The 19141-nt window shown below is 30.7% G+C and overlaps 5 protein-coding genes across 8 annotated transcripts; 3 read left to right on the top strand and 2 right to left on the bottom strand.

The window, feature by feature from the left end:
• The first annotated feature begins 1628 nt into the window (after positions 1 to 1628).
• Positions 1629 to 3753, top strand: LOC143348072 (uncharacterized). The gene is made up of 3 exons (XM_076777888.1): positions 1629 to 1988; positions 2070 to 3122; positions 3199 to 3753. Exons 1-3 carry the CDS (start codon positions 1970 to 1972, stop codon positions 3339 to 3341), a joined length of 1215 nt encoding a protein of 404 aa, XP_076634003.1. The 5' UTR covers positions 1629 to 1969; the 3' UTR covers positions 3342 to 3753.
• A 69-nt stretch (positions 3754 to 3822) lies between these two features.
• Positions 3823 to 6966, bottom strand: LOC143348074 (uncharacterized). Of its 3 annotated transcripts, XM_076777891.1 has the most exons (6): positions 6905 to 6966; positions 5835 to 6659; positions 5224 to 5753; positions 4599 to 5134; positions 4358 to 4510; positions 3823 to 4255 (listed from the first exon to the last, which is right to left on the bottom strand). In XM_076777891.1, exons 2-3 carry the CDS (start codon positions 6493 to 6495, stop codon positions 5347 to 5349), a joined length of 1068 nt encoding a protein of 355 aa, XP_076634006.1. In that variant the 5' UTR covers positions 6496 to 6659; positions 6905 to 6966; the 3' UTR covers positions 3823 to 4255; positions 4358 to 4510; positions 4599 to 5134; positions 5224 to 5346. The 3 variants fall into 3 exon arrangements, with proteins under 3 accessions (XP_076634006.1, XP_076634004.1, XP_076634005.1); XM_076777889.1 differs by having other exon boundaries at positions 5224 to 6659; XM_076777890.1 differs by lacking the exon at positions 6905 to 6966 and having other exon boundaries at positions 5224 to 6724.
• Positions 6967 to 6985: 19 nt separating this feature from the next.
• On the top strand, positions 6986 to 10292 carry LOC143348069 (uncharacterized). Its single transcript, XM_076777879.1, has 11 exons — positions 6986 to 7229; positions 7385 to 7548; positions 7630 to 8024; positions 8080 to 8236; positions 8330 to 8566; positions 8642 to 8768; positions 8847 to 9228; positions 9407 to 9519; positions 9590 to 9757; positions 9822 to 9953; positions 10033 to 10292. The coding sequence occupies exons 1-11, from the start codon at positions 7126 to 7128 to the stop codon at positions 10289 to 10291; spliced, it is 2238 nt and encodes a 745-aa protein (XP_076633994.1). The 5' UTR covers positions 6986 to 7125; the 3' UTR covers position 10292.
• An 89-nt stretch (positions 10293 to 10381) lies between these two features.
• Positions 10382 to 12501, bottom strand: Syx8 (syntaxin 8). Its single transcript, XM_076777892.1, has 5 exons — positions 11925 to 12501; positions 11509 to 11703; positions 11168 to 11424; positions 11004 to 11096; positions 10382 to 10915 (listed from the first exon to the last, which is right to left on the bottom strand). Exons 1-5 carry the CDS (start codon positions 11957 to 11959, stop codon positions 10755 to 10757), a joined length of 741 nt encoding a protein of 246 aa, XP_076634007.1. The 5' UTR covers positions 11960 to 12501; the 3' UTR covers positions 10382 to 10754.
• Positions 12502 to 12701: 200 nt separating this feature from the next.
• Tmep (Transmembrane endosomal protein) lies at positions 12702 to 19059 on the top strand. Of its 2 annotated transcripts, none has more exons than XM_076777886.1 (6): positions 12702 to 13094; positions 13344 to 13537; positions 14065 to 14659; positions 14800 to 15035; positions 15117 to 15201; positions 18124 to 19059. In XM_076777886.1, the coding sequence occupies exons 2-6, from the start codon at positions 13352 to 13354 to the stop codon at positions 18297 to 18299; spliced, it is 1278 nt and encodes a 425-aa protein (XP_076634001.1). In that variant the 5' UTR covers positions 12702 to 13094; positions 13344 to 13351; the 3' UTR covers positions 18300 to 19059. The 2 variants fall into 2 exon arrangements, with proteins under 2 accessions (XP_076634001.1, XP_076634002.1); XM_076777887.1 differs by lacking the exon at positions 18124 to 19059 and adding an exon at positions 16120 to 16715 and having other exon boundaries at positions 12707 to 13094.
• Positions 19060 to 19141: the final 82 nt, after the last annotated feature.

The raw sequence follows: 19141 nt of genomic DNA, 5'->3' as shown, positions 1-19141 counted from the left end.
ACATTTTCTTAATAATACGATACATTTAATATACATGATATTTTGTAACAATTAATTTTTAAATATAGGAATTAAATGAAACTTAATTGGTTCGTTTTATACGATCGACTGTAACGAATAAACATTGTTTTATAAATCGTGAGTAGTATTGTCGTTTCAGTCATATTTTTGTCATAATCGCAATATAAAGCAAGAAACTATTTTTTCACTATTTATGAAAATATTAAAATTTGGAAGCACTTTTTAATTTACTTGCAAGTAAAAAACTACTATAAAAAGGTGTTAATGATACATTAGTGCACATGTTTGCCTATGATGTCGCTATATATGATCATTTTGTAGCGGTATACCCGAGGTATCGGAACAGTAATTACCACGTGTTTCACTTTTGTACTTGGGCTTCTTTATTCTTTGCACATCCGTGCTCTAGGGAGTACAATACAGAACAGACTAGGGATGGCTAGAACTGCTACTTTAGAATCACTCGTGATTGGATCACGTTCATTCCCAATCACAGTGATTTTTCAGTGATCCGTGATTCTTCGTGATCGCTTTTGATTGGTAGGGAGGGAACCAGTGATGGACATTCGTGGGAATTTGGGCATGCGCACTGGAACGCATGATCACTACCGTATACACTTAACTAGAATTTAGGGTACTGTTGGATCCCGGTAAGGAACAAAATTTAAGGAAGTTACAGGGAAAGAGACAAAAACAAAAAATTTTCTCTTAATCTACATGAGTATAGCTAGAGAAATACGTAGGGGATCTTCGATAAGTTAATTTTTGTGTGATTGGTGAGCATTTGAAGTAGAAAGTTCAATTTTGTACAAAACATGGGAATTCCCAACATGCACCTCTTTTTGCGCTAAAGATACATCTATGGCATACAGAATCCCACGAGGGAAAATTCCAGTGCGCATGACCAAAGTTCCCACGAATGTCCATCACTGTTACGGATACTTGATATTTGTTATTGATTAATAATTCGATTTTCAAAATTATTAGCGACAATAATATTAATGTTTTCATATGAATGAACATAAGAATTTTCATTACTGATGATTTATACTTTTTCTTATTTTTAAAGCGAGTGTTAACATCTAAGCAATACTTTTTCTTCGTAACAATAAACTTATCATTTATTTAAATAATTGACTCTAACAATTTGACATTTGAAATTTACAAAATATGCAATTAAGCAGCCTTTTTCATTGCTTAGACTACATTACTATACAATTTAAATTTGGCGCATTTTTACTTCCTTGAATGCCCACTAAGGGAAGTTAGCGGAACACTACAATCACAGTTAACGTGAACTGCTACTAAGACGCCATCATTCGGATCACGGTCGTGAATGGAGTTAATCATGAGCGTGATCGTGATTTTGTGATCACTGTGATAAATCACAGTTAATGATTTTGCACGCCATCTCTAGAACAGACAGATTCAAAGGCAAGACCCTTGAACCTAACGCTAACTTAACCTAGACTTACAACTACCTATTGCATTTATGTACATTACCAACCTTTAGAAAATCTACATCTAGTTCTTAACCTAGTGACTTATTATATTAGGGAGTACCGCTACAATTTTGTATCATTCTAATTTCACTTACGTATTTACGTTTGTATACATATAGATATATATGGGAATGGACATGAATAGATCTGAAATCATAAGGGATGCAATGCCAATGTTTATTATCATTTTTTAATTATATTCTGTGATATTTTTCTGAGAGGGGAAGTGAAATATTTCTCAAAATTGATGTACTTAAAACAACATCGCGTATCCACTCTCAAAAATAATTTCTTCAAGTGCAATTTTTGTAAGGTACAATAAGCTGTGTGAAATATGTAAAACAGTAGGTGCTGTTAAATTTTCTTCGAAGAATTGATATTTATCAAAGAAAAATCAGTCGTGTGGTGTTATCAAGTATAATAATACAAATAACCTAACCGGTAAAATGGCATCATCGTTATCAGGTAGTCAAAGTTTTCTTCAATCAATCTTTTGATTTTGTATCAACATTGTCTTCTATTTCAATCTTTTCTCTTTTCTTGCAGCATATTGGGTGAAATTTTTTAAAGGTGCTGGATTCCCTCAAGATGTAGCTACTAAACATGCTGTTGTATTTTCTAATAACCGTATCAAGCCAGACATGTTGCCAGATTTAGATAAGCCTAGTCTTAAAGAAATGGGAATAACTCTAATGGGAGATATGATCGCTATTTTAAGGTATGCAAAAAAAGTAGTTGAAGATACAACGTGTGAAAGATTCCTTGTCGATACAGAAGATTCTTTTGGATCACCTAAACCAGAAGTTAAAAAACTAATAACTAAGGCACCTGCTAAAACGGTAGCCTCAAAGATTAAACCTGATACAGCAATTACAAAAAAGATTGTCAAAGTCCCAGCAAGTTCTGTGAAAAAAGCTGTTGCTGTTAAGAGACCAATATCAACATCTAGCGAAGTAATTACAGACCTTGCTAATCAAAAGAAACATACCATTCTTAAAAGAAAATTGGAAGATGAAGATGAGTCTGATAGTAATAACGAAGACAAGTGGAATGGAACAGTTAAAAAAATAAAATCATTTGACAATACAAATGATAAAGTGGGCTACATGGTAATACTTCCAAAAGGATCAACATCTAGAAGTCAACAGATCCTTAAAAAATCCGCGGAACAGAAACGAACTGTGTTTGATAGGCTAGGTGACAGTTCTGTAACTAGTACAACAAATTTAGCCGAAACATCACCTACTTTTAATATTACTGGACTAGGAAAAGATGTTTTTAAAAGATCCGTAAGTGTTTTCAATCGGCTTGGAGATAAAGATGCCAAGAAAGATAATATTGTACAAGCAGGTATATTGAAAAATGGATCAAGTAATACAGGCATATTAAAGACTACAAGTCCTACTACAAGAACGTCGATCATTACAACAAACAAAGTAATACCAAAAAGTGTGGGCACAATGCGAGCAGATCAAGAAGCAAGTAGAAAAATTATGTCAAATAATGTTACACAAATAGTAAAAACTAAAAAGATTTCCTTCAATACTTCTTCAAGCAATGCTAGAATAACAAAACCTAGTGTCACATCAGGAAAATTAGGTACATTGTTTAATTTAATAATAAATTATGCCAATTTTTTATTTTCTTTCAATTTTGCACTTATTGTTTTTTTCAGCCTCAGAACGATTGACTTCTATACCAGCAAAAGCACGTTTGGGAATAGTAAAAACAAATAGTGCTAAACAAGTAACTTTTAATAGAGTTACAATGGTAACACCTATAAAGAAACCAGATGTTTTTAGTCGCCTTGGAATTTGAGTGAATCTTTATGTCATGAGTCTCTTTTATAAAAGTAATAAGTATGTTTGTGATCAAGACTTCTTTGTACAAAGTTAAATAGTTTCCTACTGAATAATCTGTAAAAATACAGAAAGTAATGATCATTAAATTGCGTTAATTAAAAATTAACATTACGTTTAGAAATTTTTCAGTCTTATTTATATTTTATTGTAAATCATGTAGATATTTATTTTAATTTTCAGAAATACCTTAATATGTAATTTTATAATTAAAGCTCAAATTAAATTGATTTTTTATTTTTAAAAGAGTATATAAAAGATACATTTTCCACATTCTCTTCACATAGGAGCAATAAAATCTTTAATATATTCTTTTAAGAAAATATCTATACATATGTATTTCATCTTTAAATGATACAAGAAGTTCGCATCGGTACATTATTTATTACTAATAAGTAACAAATTATTATACAAAATAATTTAAGACTTTAACCAGTCTTTGCATAAAATAATTCTATATTTGTACAAAATGACCTTAGTTACATTATAAGAAACATAATCGTATCTGACTTATAACTTTATGTTCTTCTGTTTTATTACATAAAAAAACAATTTATTTGTAATAAAAATATATAAAAATAGTGTACATATTAAAATGAGGAAATATCGTAACATTAAGATGAAATGAATACACTTCTTTTCCCCCAGATACTGTATAAATATTGTACAACGTTTGAACAATTTTCGATCATGAAAAATTTCTACACAACTGAATGAAATAAAAACTCTGGCATTGCAAGAGCGCTTTTGACTAGTGTTCGAGGAAAAAATATTACATATACTACTTTATTCTCTGATTTTAATCTCAATTACCACAAAACTCGATCAGTGGATGCAATGTTCCGCATTGGCAATAATATCCGTGGGATGTAGCTGAAATTGAAATTATTTAAAAAAAGGATATTCACAGTAGCTGTTACAAAATATCATCTCTACATTCTTTCACATAGAAATATCGGTATATTCATACTCAACCTTTTCACAATATATATTATTATATATATTGAATATATAAAAGAAGGGAGCGACCGTAATTCCGCATATTTCCCCAACAAGAACTAACTGTAACAGTTCCAAAATAATACATTACGCCATTAACCAAAGCGCATCAGGAATGCCAGACCATGACTAGAGGAAATAGAAAAATTGTATTTGTTATAAATTTAACCGAACACAGTATACATATACGATAATTAATCAAAGTTATATTTCCCACCTTTTTGTATGATCCTTGCTAGGAAACTTCAGTGCCAAGACAGTGTTATCCTGCAAAAAGCAAAGTATTACAGTCTCAGAGGAAAAGAAGTAATGTAATTTTATATTACATACGGATAATCAATAATTTTCCATGTTCTAGTTATTACAACTAAACATAAAAAAATATGTCCTAAAACAAGAATTCTTATTGTTGAATACTATTACTGAAAATTATTAATGATACTGCCTGTGATAAAATACTTTATGCCATTACTAATTAACAATTGTAATCTTTAGAAATTTTATCCACATAAATTTGTCATTTATAAAATTTATATATATATGTATATATATACGCGCGCGCGCACACATACATATATGTATATGTGGATACATGCTATAGATAAATATATATGTGTGCGCGTGTGTATGCATATAAATCTATATATAGTGTGAATACTAATGTAACGCAACTTTCGCTCCACAAGGAAGATAGTTTTATAACGTTTTCACAACAGGTACACCTAGACGTTATCATATATCTTCTTGATATACCTGAAAATATACAGAACATCAACTACCAATCAATAAAATATTTTTTAAAATTTCACAAAATATCTATGAAAAGGAACTAAAATAAGTACATTGTTCTCATTATTTATCTATACTCCACTGATTGAGAAACATTTCCAGAATAGCTGGATTGGCCTCTTCCATGGGTGACTCATTATCTAATGAGTTTGCATCAATCACGATCGATTCCCCCTTTAATTTGATACCAAATTTTTACTATTTACGTGACAAATGGAACAAAATTCTAAAGATACTTTGTCAGAATTAACATGAAGGCAAATTCCAGTGTTATCTAGACTCTGAGATATTTCTTCTTCTGTGAAAAGATTGGATGTATCATTTAAACTTTCCACTGTGTCCATCATCTCTTCGCATTTAGGAAGGTCTTCAAATATATCCATATTGAACGAAGACAATTGATCAAAGTCAATACCAATGGCATCTGTATTCTTTTTTATATTGGATAAATCTGTTTGGGTAAATGGCAGTAAACCATCCAACTCTTTTGTACTATCCATGTAACTGTCTTCTGATAATGGACTTGTAGTCGATGTTATTGTATTTACAGTTTCCTTGTTTTTTAGATTATTCTTGATATTAGCTACAGAAATTTTTGAAATAGCATAAGTATGATCTAAATCTGAGGATAATAAAAAAATGTTATCAATATCAAAATCCTTACAAATAACTTGGTTCTTGGTGTTTGTGCATGGTTCACTGCTTTGACTTTCCAATACAATATGCTCGTTCAATGAATCACAATTAATGTTGGTAGCAAAAATGTTACCATTCTGAGTATTTAATATATTTTCCTTAGCAATTGTGTTACGTTTACATTTCTGTTCAATTTCAGACTTGGGTGAGCACTGAGAAACATTATGTGGGTAGAATGAATTTGTTTTTTGTGTACTGATTTTACGAAGACCATTATTGATAGTTTTAAGTAATGCAGTAATGGTAGTATTGTTGTTCAAGACGCTCCTAAGATACGCAACTTCATCAGTCAATCGCTTAATATCAGCACCCTGTTTCCTTATAAGGTTGACCAATTTCTTATTTTCTTGTTGATAATAGGATAACTTGCTTTCTACCTTTTCGAGGTACGCTTTCTTTTTTAGTCTATTTTCTCGAGCCATCAAAGCATTTCTATTTAAGCAAGGCCTCTTAGAAGGTCCTCTACCTCGTTTTCGTGGTTCTGAGACAGTCTCATTTTCAGACACCTGAGACTGTTGAGTGTTTCTCAGCGAATCTCTCAACCTCATATTGTATCTGCATTCATACGTGTCATCCTCTTCTGTCGAACTATCCCACTGGGGACTAGTTTTTCGTAATTTTCCCGACATTCTTGCAGGTATCGATTCGTGATGGTTAAACAAGCAAAATATTTGCGTAAATATAGTCTTCCACGTAGAAAATAAATCGTAGCTTCAAAATCCGGCAGAAAAAAATTATCCTATCTATTCACGCGAACCCAAATACGTAATTTTTCCACCAAATTGCGATTACCCTGAAATATACGTATTAAAACAGTAAGTGCTCTCAAATCGCCAAACATGAACTTCTGCATATCGACGATAAGTATGGTGGCGCTATTGCAAAGCACGACAAATTTGTTACTTAATAACTATATAATAAGAAAATTCGTTTTATTTTATCGATTTTTATGAACAAAATTTTTTCGTACGACGATATCCGTTTTAGATATTATTATGTATTCAAACTACTTTCTCTAGAGTCAATTTCAATACTAACCATGCCAATGTGATCAGGTTTGGCATAATTGAGTGCATAGAGATCTGGTCACACTAGTCCCGATCCAGTTTACAGTACACTAGTCTGTAGTGGTATATATGTATACCGTATAATATACGTAGTAAGAGCTAGTAAGACGACGTTGAACGAAACATAATTGAGTTTCGATAGACCGGATTTTTATATATCGAAAATGCAATTTGAAGATCCGTAGAAACACGATGTTTTTAAAAAATGCCAAAATGATCTCGTTCTTTGGAAAAAGAGTTATCTTATCACAACATAATTTCTTAAAAATTCCAAAACGTAATGGTTATTTTGTACTGTACGTATCATTGCAGCTATATTATTTAAAATAGAAATTATTGCATTTCGTTTTTCTAAATAAACTTTCGTTTGTTATAGTACGTTATATCGGTTTCGTTTATTTTACGTAAATATGGATTCTTCTTGATATATAGTAATAATTCTTGTATTTAGTGTTCCAGAAATTGGTGAAGATTTACCAGGCAAATATCCTTTACTGCAAGAGGATAAAAGTATTGCATTTAATACAATTACAGTAGAAAAATGTGTAGCTGCTATTGGAAAACAGTCGATAGAATTCGAAGAAGAAGTCAAAACATTAGGGACAAAAATTAAAAGTAATTTTACCTCAATGCCTATTGCCATTTTTTAATTTATATCTTGTAATATCATTTATAGTTAACAGTGTTCTTTTTTAGATGTTGATAATCCTTGTCCAAAGAACCTATTTGAAGATGTATTAAACCCTATAGAGGAATTATATACATCTTTGAATATAACATGGGGTATTTCAAAAACATTATACTTTGGAAACCATTGTGTAATGCCCACACAATATTATGCACGTATTCACGAGCGTGCTAGAAGAGCTGTAGCAAGTAGATATATCAGCATGCCAATTTATTTGGCATGCAAGAATATCATAAATAATAAAGAAATTAAATTGACCAATGAACAAAAGAAAATTTTATTAAAATACATATTGGAAGGAAGACTAAACGGAATGGATTTGTCTGAGAGAAAGAAGATAGAACTTACAGAATTGTCATTCTCAATGATAAATAAGACCAAAGAATATGCAGAAAAATTGGAGGTTTGTAAATGTAATCGAAGTAAACCAGTGTGAATTCTGATATCTTCTTCTATAGGTAGCTATGAATCAATTTACTTTGACGATAAAAGATCCTTTGATTGTAAGGGATTTTCCAGAGGAAGTTTTAAAAATTATGGCAAAAGATGATCAACAATATCAGGATGGTCCTTGGATAGTAACTTTAGATTCTGTTATAAAAAAGCCATTCATGGGTATGAAAATACAATGCACATGCTTCAAACAATGAGGAATTAACTTGATATAGTTCTAAAAATATTTATTTGTTTTCACTGTGTACTTATTAGAGTATTGCCCTGATCGTGCTCTGAGGTGGAAAGTTTGGGATGCAGATGTTACCAAAACATCTATATTACAAGAGAGATTGTTACAAACGAGTACATTGTTAGAAGAGATTCGTTTTGAACGAAATAAAATGGCAAAACTATTAGGATACAAAACGTACGTTGATTTAAGAATGGAAACTAAAATGGCTGGAAGTTTGGAAAATGTTTATAGTATTCTGGACACTTTACTGGATACAGGTAAAATTATCACTGTTATGGATAAACATATAATAAATACATATCTATTTTTTTTTTTTTTTTAATAAACAAAAGCTCGTCCTGCTCAAGAGTATGAAATGAAACAACTTAATGAATTTGCAAATGAAAGAGGTCTTGAAGGCAAACTTCGACAGTGGGATGTGCCATACTGGAGTAGAAAACAGCTATATAGTTTATACAAGTAATTGAGAAGTGAGCTTTACCTCTGGTGAAAAGAAAAATTATACTTAATACCATTTTATTGTAACGTCATTTATAGGTATAGGGAAGAAGATATAAAAAATTATTTTCCATTGCCAAAAGTATTATCTGGTCTATTTGAATTAATCGAAACTTTGTTCAATGTAAAGATTGTTGAAAACACAAAATTAGATGTTTGGCACAAAGATGTCCGGGGTTTCGATATATTTAATCTGAAGGAATCAAGTACGAATCCAGTAGGTAGCTTTTATTTAGATGCCTATAAAAATAACAGTGATAATCGATTATCACAAGATATAGGATACATGATCACGATAAAAGAAAGAAGTAAAGTAAGCGGCACAAAACCATTAGTAGCATTGATATTCGACTTTCAACCACCATTTGGTGAAAGACCATCCTTATTGTCATTCAAAGAAGTCAGGGCTCTCTTTCGAAAGGTAAATTATTCATGTATAAAAATCAAATATAGAGTTAGAAACATTTTTCATCTAGATAAACTTTTCTGCGAATAAAAATGTTTTATCTAGATAAGATTTATACAAAATTATGGGAATAATAACTTTAATCAAATATTATGAAATTCATTTGTTTTCTACATTAATTTCTGTTATCTAGTTTGGACATATGCTACAACACACGTTAACAACAGTGGAATATGCTGAAATAGCTGGACTTTCGTCTATAGAATGGGATTCAGTCTTCATTAATGATTATTTTTTTGAAAATTGGTATTTATCAAACTTTTTTTTTATTTGCTTTTAATATCTTTTCATGTGCATACCCTTTATTCGTGTACAGGTTGTACGAACCATTTGTTTTACAACAAATCTCTTGTCATCAAGATACAAAGGAACCATTATCTACAGAAATGATCGAAACACTGAGAAACGCAAAATCGCATTTAGCTGGCTATAATCTATCCTGGGAACTATATTTGTCGCGAATGGATTTAGAATTATATTCTGGGTAAGATCGAGTGCGTAAATACTAGCAAATAGTAATTACATTCAGTAATTTCTTTCATTTTTAGCGATGAATTCTGGAATAATATAATGAATCGCTTGTGGAGTAAATATTTTGTAATCCCGCAACATAAAAGAGATTGTCATATCTGTTCGTTTGCACCTATTTTTAGCGGAGAATGGGCGGCTTCTTATTACTGGTGAGGTTTGAAAAATGGACAAAATATGAATAATTTAGAACATCTAAAAATCACAAGAGATCATATGTTTTATTTTTAGTGATATTTGGTCGCAAATGCTTGCTGCTGATCTGTATAATGTATTCCAAGAAACATTGATAAACAAAGATAAAGAAGCATTGCAGGAAATGGGCAACAGATATCGTGAAACATTTTTATCTTTAGGAGGTAGTTATTCCACAAATGAAATTTTCAGGACCTTTAGAGGTAGAGATCCTAATCCAAAAGAACTTTTGACAAATCTTGGATTGGATATCAAATCCAAAATGTTAGAAACTAATAATGAAAAGTTAAAGTAGAATTTAAAATAACTTAATCACATAAGTATGTAAAAAACTAGTTCTCTTTTGTACAATAGCAATGAAATATAATTTATACAAACATAAATATTGTAAAAATATTGTTCCTAGTTATAGGAGTTTATTTTATTTGTAACATAATACATGCTTTTATATTTTCATCAAGATATTCGTTATTTAAAATATTTAAAAGTAGATTTCGTTAAATACTTTACACGCTTTTATAAAATTTTAGTCATGAACTATTTTATATTTTAAATGAAAATTTCAAATATTTTATCTAGTATTATTCTTAACAATTATAATTATTTATAATGTAATACATAAAAGTATTGATTTTAAACTAATAAATGATCAAAAAAGTAAAAAAGAATTTTTATAAATAAACAATTTAAATATATATGCATATTCAAACTTATACATTATGAAATTTATTTAATTTATAAATATGCATTTCTATTAATTAAACTAAAGCGACTGTAATGATACAAATAAAAAGAAAGACTATTACTACCCAATAGCCACATGTACATTCTTTGACACTAATATTTTGTACCTGACGTATCTTGTTAACTAATGAATTATCGGTTCTATCCATGTGATTGGCTAAATTATCAAGTATTTCTAAATAGAAACAAAGATTTTAAAATAAGTTTGAAGTCTTGTTGTACTTTTTACTTACAAGGAATAAGAAAAATTAAGTTTGATTTACCATTTTGATGGCCTACTTCATTATTGATAGTTACACCAATTTCTTTTTGCCTTGCAATAACTTTACACAACTCTTCCAATCCCTTATCTTGTTCTGAAATAAATAAAATAAAATAATACATGAAAGTATAGATAAACAAGAAACTATGCTAATCTTATACATACCTTGTAAAATTTCATTGTGTCGATTTACATGATTGTCAACAGATATTTGAACATCTATAGGTTTATTGTCATCATCATCATCACCTGCCCAAGAAGTTGTACCTCCATCCGCAAAAGCCGATGCTTTAGACGTAAGTAAATTTGTACGAGAATTTACAAGTTCATTTATTTGGGAATCATACAACTTTTGCAACTGTACATCTTTGCTCAATAATAACTCTATCTGCCGCATTCTTCGTTCTGCTTCTTCAATAGTTCTATATGCCTTTATACTTTAAGGAAAAAATTTTCTTGAAATAGTGAATTTTGTATCTTCACCAGATAAGTAAACGAAAGGATACATAGTTTTGGATTTTGATGCATCATCCACTTTATTCTTAAGTTCTTGAACTTCCCTCTTGTATTGTTTCAGATGAATTCGTATATTTGCAGATAAGTTTGAATATGTCTGTGACTTCCGTGGATGTCTATTACGAGCAGTAAGTTGTTCCATGATTTCTCTGAACAGTTTCAAACAGGCATCATATTCCATTAACCTATCCAATTTAAAAATAGTAAATTTAGTCAGAAAAGTCAATAATGTCAAATATGTGCAAAGTATGTATCATTAGACTTCTTTGGACAAACTAAATAGAAAAGTGAACAATTTCAAAAAGTTCAGATAGTGAATTTCAGTTTTAGTGAGAATTGTTTTCATTTCAAATTTACTGAAATGTCAAAACATTAAGTGCTGTGTTGTATAAATTAAGATTTTTACCAAGGGTCACTGTCTTCGATATAAACAAGTGCCATTTTTGTAGAATTGTATATAAATTTGACGTATAGGAGACTGCTAACAGTAGATTGACATGTTGCTAAGTATATAGTAGATGGTGAAATCGCTCATATTAACTCCTTACGTGCGAATTATAATATGTAACATGATCAACTATTTTGATAAATTAGCGACACATTCTTGTAATTCCTATAATCATCGATGTAACATCACAAAGAAAGAAAATGATTATTCTCCCGCGTTATGCTTGTATTTTAAGATCTTTCATACGCATTGATTATCTGAATACAATCGTGAAAAATTTAATTTGTTAATACTAGATATACGGACATTGATTACACATATTTTCGTCGAAACTTATCATTTCGACAGTTACATTAAAATGCAATTCCGTAAATCTAGCGTTAACCGTGTGATTATTCTTCGTCACACAAAAACACACGTATAAATATATTAATAAAAAAAGGAGTTCGAGATTTCATATAATCCATGTAATAGCACTGAGTCACACAGAAAACGGGCAAGCTCTGTCGAACCACCGATAGACGATTTATCATTAAAAAATTGCGAAGAATGTAGCGACGTATCCATAAGTGAGCGCATGCGTTGCGACGTTAATTAAAGATGATCGTGGTGGGGATTTAGCCCGAAGGAGAAGGGAAAAAGAGATCGTCCGTGAGAGTAAAACAAAGAAAACCGAAGGGAAGATTCACAGGTGCGACAAAGAAGAATGTAGTTATAGTGGTGAGACGCGAGACCAGTTATATTTTTATTGTCGACTGACATATTTCGCGAAGCTGCCCGTAACGAATGCTTGACATCGAGGAGGGAAAGAGAAGAAATGCCTGAAAATGTCGGGTAAAAGTGAAACTCGGTGATCTAAGCTGAACAAATCCGCATGTAGTGAAGGGAAGTGAATTTCGGTGGATTATTCGCGTTCTCTGTTGGAAGGTCACGACTGTCGGTAAACGGTTGCGTCGGATACTGGTTATTTGAAAGTGGGGAATCTCCGAGAAGCTGAATTGTACAGGTCAACACGTACGGTACGATACGATACGAAGGGAAAAGGAGACCACGTACTACCAAGATACGTCAACGAGAGAACGCGTGTATGCTGCAAATCGTTCGAAAAAATCTGCGAATGGAGCACGGGTGCGTCCACGAAACGAAATTTTGCGCACGAATGGGAGTACCGTTGTTATTGTTGTGCATATATTGATTTTTAACGCGCGAGCCATAATCTCGACACTTGTTCTGTGTTATGAGAAAAAATGTTGTTTATTAACTTTTTCCTATTTGTGACTGTGACTAAAATGGACGCTATAAACGTCCACGATTATCTTTCTTTTTCTTCAATTACATTAAGCTGCAATTATTATTTGCAACGCTGATTTTTCTCAGATTAAAATATGAGTAGTACCGTGGCAACGGAATCATCCACAATCGTAAGCTCTTTGCTCAACGGTATGACATCTACAACCACCGATCCTTTAATTTCCAAGGGGAAAGCAGCGCCAATATTTTTACAGACAAGAGCTGCTCAAGGTATTGCTGGTGCGTTTGTTTGGGCGGCACTGTTCTTAACTTGTCAACAGGTATTTTCTTATGATTAGTAATCCTCTGTTAAAGGGAAAAGCCACAGTGACGTCTAAAAATAAAAGCAAATTTTAAGAATGTTTTTGGGGTAATTGAAACCTCTTCTAGTAAATCTTTAATGTTTTTGAAAAGTACATTTCTTAAATCACTTGTAAAAATTTCATATAAAAACATTGATTATTATAGATATAATGGAAACCAATGTAAAAGATTACCAAAAGTTTATTGAAAGTGAGTAGACATATAATGTTTTGCTGCAAGTTTTGAAACAGGAAGTTGTGCAATTTTCTTAAATTATAAGTAATGATCGGATCAATACAGATATTATTGATGATACTCAATCAATTTATTACCAAAGTACTTAATAGGAGAAATTAATATGTATCAAAATGTTAAGGATTTGATGTCCCCAAAACCCCAAAACATTAAAAAGAGATAAAAGAAAAAATGTTGATTTTTTAAATTCGTCACAGTGGTCCCCTCTAATACAAAGAGTGGAAAGTATCATTTTTATTTTATTTTGTAGATTTACCAACATCTAAGGTGGTACACGAATCCAACAGAACAAAGATGGATAGTGAGAATTCTGTTTATAGTCCCAATTTACGCAACGTATTCTTGGGTCTCCCTTTTATTTTTTAACAGCGAAAGTTATTATGTTTATTTCTTCACTGTACGAGACTGTTATGAAGCATTTGTTATATACAACTTTTTGTCTCTATGCTACGAGTACCTGGGTGGTGAAGGAAATATTATGTCTGAAATCCGTGGTAAACCTATTCGTTCCAATTGCCTATACGGAACATGCTGCCTAGTTGGAAAAACATATACTATCGGTTTTCTTAGATTTTGCAAGCAAGCCACCTTGCAATTTTGCTTAGTAAAGCCAGTAATGGCGTTTGTCATTATATTTCTTCAAGCATTTGGACATTACAGAGATGGAGATTGGTCCCCGGACGGGGGCTACATTTACATAACTATAATTTATAATATCAGTGTGTCCCTTGCCCTTTACGGACTTTTCCTCTTCTATTTTGCTACAAGAGACCTGCTAACGCCATTTGAACCTGTCTTAAAGTTTTGTACTGTCAAGAGCGTCATTTTTCTTTCATTTTGGCAAGGTAATATTTAATATATAATATAGTATCACATAAGTTATCGCATACCGATTATTTTGTCAAATAAAAAAGTCACTTTAATTGCTTTTCGAACTAATGAATTTAAATCATTTATAATTTATATGAATTAATTTCTATTTTAGGAGTTTTACTGGCTATTCTTGAAAAAGCAAATGTAATTTCACCTATAAGCTTAGGCCAGTCGACGAGTGCGGGCACAGTTTCCGCTGGTTATCAGAATTTTTTAATCTGCATCGAAATGTTATTTGCCGCTATAGCGTTACGTTATGCGTTCCCCTATCAAGTATATTCAGCTGGTTGTGTTACAGATTCAAGAGGAAGAAGTGTAACAATGCAAAGTATTAGTAGCAGTTTAAAGGTATACCATTACATAATTTTAACATTTTTCTAGGAATTAAACTAGTGAAAATATAACTAATTCAATACCGTTTACGCGTAGGAAACTATGAATCCAAAAGATATAATGACTGATGCCATCCACAATTTTCATCCACAATATCAACAATACACACAATATAGTTCAGGTATGTACAGTTCATCTTTTCAAAGATGTTTGTTTTGATAAATATTGTCTTTGAAGTCTTTTTATTACTTATTTGATCTGATTGATATATTTTCGTATAGCATGATGTAGTGAATGATGAAATCTAAAATCATCTGTATTTCATTGTTCATTTATATTTTTTTAATTTAAATTTTACTATACTTCATAAATGCAATAGAAAAATCTTTTAATTTAAGGTTTAAAAATCGTTAAAAATGTTTCATCCGAATTTAAACAAAGTAAATGAATATATTGATTTTCTGTATATGTACTGCAATTGTATTTGTATCTTTCAACATACTTTACTGCCAACCACTAAATGCGCGCAATAATACACAGGGTATTTTATAATAGGTGGTACGATCAAACAGGTAATGATTTTATATGAAAAGTAAGTAGAAAATATAGAATAACATTTTTTTTTATACGGGAATTTAATTTTTTTGGAAAATTGATTTTTAAAAATTCGTTTCGTATAGCTGTGGGTTACCACTACTTGCGTTTGTGTTTATAATAAACATTGTGAATATCACGATTATTTTTTTTATCAGTGCTACTAGCTTACGTTTATCCTCAATATAAATTCTTACTTTTTATTATTTTATCTACATAGCATGCTTGCCAGCTGAATTCTCAAATTCGATTTTCTAAAAAACAAAGTTTCGTATGAAAATATTCTAATCCATATTTTCTACTTATTTCGTGTTGAATCATTATCTTTCCCATTGTACCAATTATTATGAAACACCGTGTATATTAATTTATATTTATCTTTTGCAATTAAATTATAACGAAGTCGTTCTTCGAAAGACGGAAAAATTTTCTATCGTAAGTTCAATTTATACGTGCCAATTAGCATTAAGTTCTTTGAAGGCACTTTCTGTTTACTGTTTTTCAGACGTTAATACCAACTTGCCGTATGAAAAACTATGAGAGTGCGAGGCATCACTTTTTTAATTTCAAGAAATTGGACATGAGGCATTTGTACAATTTTAAATGGAGTTTGAAAAATTCTTAATACTACACTGTAGATTATTAGAACTAATGCTACAAATTTACTTGATGTTTTAAGTTCGAATGAAGTTGCAGGGCGGGCAAAGAGTTCTCTGCTCAAATTATGATTTAAGGTTTATACTAAAATCAGTATATGTATATACTAAACATACATGCATACATATACGTATTTATATAATACAATTCATTCATTTTGCAATTAATAAAATTTACTGTACGATAGAAATTAAGCACTTAACACAAGAGCACTTAGAGTACAGTGTAATTTCATAAAAAGTGTTGCTTTCTAATAACTGCAAAAGACAAATAATGATTGATTACTATTTTGTGGCAGTATTGTAATAATATATTATTTTATTGATAGAACAGAAATTATTAAAGGGCATAATATTATCTTACAATGCTTTTATGTATTTATGAGACTTCTTTATTGTTCTTCATTTCACATATAAAATAAATAAGTTACAAATAATATTACGACGTATGGGAGTTTGCCTTTTATTTTTATTTTCAATATTTAAATAAATCAACGTTTCGATCGTATGATTATGTAGTTCTCTTTAAGAGAATAGCTTAAATAATACAAAAATATTGATAAAAACACGAATTAAAAATATATAATAGCTTATGAACGTATTTTTGTATTATTTATTTATTTTTCTGAAGAAAGCCATGCAAGCATGTGAACAAAACGTTGAGTTTTAAAATAATCATAGATTATTCTGCTATAGCTCGTTATTTCTTTAAAAAAAGTTATACGTTGTTTTGTATACTTACTAGAGTAAAAGAATTTATAATTTTTAAATTTTATTTCCAATATTTAAAAATTCAGGTGAATATTATTGGAAGTTGTTATCATTTTGTAGTTTCTCACTGCTACAATCTTCCATACTCTTTTGGGCAATGAGAATTATCTCCTGTTTCTTGCTTTCCTTTTCTTTGGAGGTAGAGTTCTATTTATTGGCATTTTGACTGCTTTTGTCAAATGATTAAAGAAGATGAAATAGTTGTATAATTTGATTCTTTGTGTTTGTTTCCATTTAATTAATTATATAAATCGAAACGTATACAAAGAATCAAGTTAACTTTACACTATCAATTTCTGAAGTCGTAATTTTATATTATTGACTTCCGAAGTAGATAAATAAGAATTAAAATAAATATCGAATCAATATAACTTCCGGTTTTCATAACATTTCTCCTTTTATCTGCCATTTCTAAACTTACACTCGAAGGCACGTTATATTTTGTATTATTCATAATGTCATTAATAGTGGACTTAAGACTGGATCGAATCGCCCTTCATTTAATTCATATGTATTTACATACACGCGAAATAAGAATCATTAACTAACCCATCACCCATAAATATTTTGTCACTGACATAACATTTTATATTCATTGTTTAAATCGATATTGATATATTAGATAAATTAGAAAATTAGACGTATTAGAAACATCATCAGTAGTAAACAACTTTTCATCTATGTAACATGTTCACTTCTGAATTTGTGCAACAAGAAATTCGTTAAATCTACCTATGTATGTTATGTATGCATTTTTTTTTTTTAGCGTTGCAAGAATTAGTAAATTTGAATTATTTTTATAACACGCATGTTTCAGTTAGTATGATTGTGTTGTGCATAATATATCTTCTGTATCGATGTTGAGAAAATAAAAGTGCTGTATGTATTAACGCTGTGCGTGAAAAAAAAAATTTGTCGGATCGCATATAACATTGTACATAAACTACAATCGATGCAATGAATAATGCTTTAAACGAAAATGGAAAATTCACGCATGACTTTTCGTTGTTCGCTGACTGATCGATGTATCCGTTAGTCACGGTTTTGCCAGCGATATATACGTGATGTAATGTAACAATCAGGAGCTCCAAAGGGACAACGTGGTATGCGGATATCCAGTTTTGATCCAGACGATCCGCAGAATATGCCAGTACCGCCGCCGCAAAGACGACACACTTCTCATCAACGTGTTGCGACAATTTCTCAAAATTATAACGAGAAAACAATGCTGTTGAGCAGTGACGATGAGTTCCAATAGATGCAAACAACGCAGGTTGCATGCGAAAGAAAAAAAAAAAAAAATGAAAATGAAAAAGAACACTACATTAACGTTGGACTTTCGTGAAATTATAAATATCTGGTCTCGAGAAAACTACATATAAACCGTTAAATTGATTGTACATCATTAAGTAGGAACTTGACTCGCTCACAGAACAAACGGCAGATAGACAAAAAAGAAAATCGTATGATGTAAAATAATACATCATACTGTAATAGTTCCATAATGTTACATCCATGTTAATACATGTATTATGTTACATCATGTAAACATAGCATAGAAGATATTTATTTTAATATGCTGAACGTGTTTAAGGCAGTGTTACCTATAGAGGTGGTTCTACTACAATAATGTAACTATCTTTTAATTTACGAGATGATCTAAGTTTCTTGAAAGAAGGCATTGTACAGTACTTAATATCTGAATACTCACAAATACGTTGCCGTATTATTTACCGTAGCCGATTGATATTTTTACACTTTGAGCTAACATTATCTTATACGTTTTTACATAAATATTTCCAATTCGAATGAAATTAACGTAACTTTTTGCCAATGAAAAAACACTTATTTTATGAAATACACCGAGAAAAGTACATCCAATTCTTGCACGTGTCCGGGAAATATATAACTGAGCCACAGAAAAACTCTTTGCGTCCTAGATTAAAGAACTAATGAGTGTATATATCTTTAAAATAGAATGTATTTAATAATGCAAAAATTAAAAAACTTTCCTTTGATGTATTTGTTTTATTCGCATATAAGTATTTGATACTTCATGTTTTGCGTTAACGATTCTACACATATACACATTCGATATAT

Source organism: Colletes latitarsis, chromosome 11, assembly GCF_051014445.1.
Source record: "Colletes latitarsis isolate SP2378_abdomen chromosome 11, iyColLati1, whole genome shotgun sequence".
NCBI classification, from domain to species: Eukaryota; Metazoa; Arthropoda; class Insecta; order Hymenoptera; family Colletidae; genus Colletes; species Colletes latitarsis.
Note: the sequence above shows the minus strand (reverse complement) of the source record. Positions and strands in the feature narration are given on the sequence as shown.

Coding starts and splice junctions, on each gene's coding strand:
- LOC143348069 (XM_076777879.1), top strand. CDS start 7,126: ATGTTTTTAAAAAATGCCAAAATGATCTCGTTCTTTGGAAAAAGAGTT. Junction 8,237..8,329: donor TATAAAAAAGCCATTCATGG/GTATGAAAATAC, acceptor TGTACTTATTAG/AGTATTGCCCTGATCGTGCT. Junction 9,954..10,032: donor TGGGCGGCTTCTTATTACTG/GTGAGGTTTGAA, acceptor TTTTATTTTTAG/TGATATTTGGTCGCAAATGC.
- LOC143348072 (XM_076777888.1), top strand. Junction 3,123..3,198: donor TGTCACATCAGGAAAATTAG/GTACATTGTTTA, acceptor TGTTTTTTTCAG/CCTCAGAACGATTGACTTCT.
- LOC143348074 (XM_076777889.1), bottom strand. CDS start 6,495: ATGTCGGGAAAATTACGAAAAACTAGTCCCCAGTGGGATAGTTCGACA.
- Syx8 (XM_076777892.1), bottom strand. CDS start 11,959: ATGGCACTTGTTTATATCGAAGACAGTGACCCTTG. Junction 11,425..11,508: donor GCATCAAAATCCAAAACTAT/GTATCCTTTCGT, acceptor AAAGGCATATAG/AACTATTGAAGAAGCAGAAC. Junction 11,097..11,167: donor ACACAATGAAATTTTACAAG/GTATGTATAAGA, acceptor TATTTATTTCAG/AACAAGATAAGGGATTGGAA.
- Tmep (XM_076777886.1), top strand. CDS start 13,352: ATGAGTAGTACCGTGGCAACGGAATCATCCACAATCGTAAGCTCTTTG. Junction 14,660..14,799: donor TTTTCTTTCATTTTGGCAAG/GTAATATTTAAT, acceptor TTTCTATTTTAG/GAGTTTTACTGGCTATTCTT. Junction 15,036..15,116: donor GTATTAGTAGCAGTTTAAAG/GTATACCATTAC, acceptor GTTTACGCGTAG/GAAACTATGAATCCAAAAGA.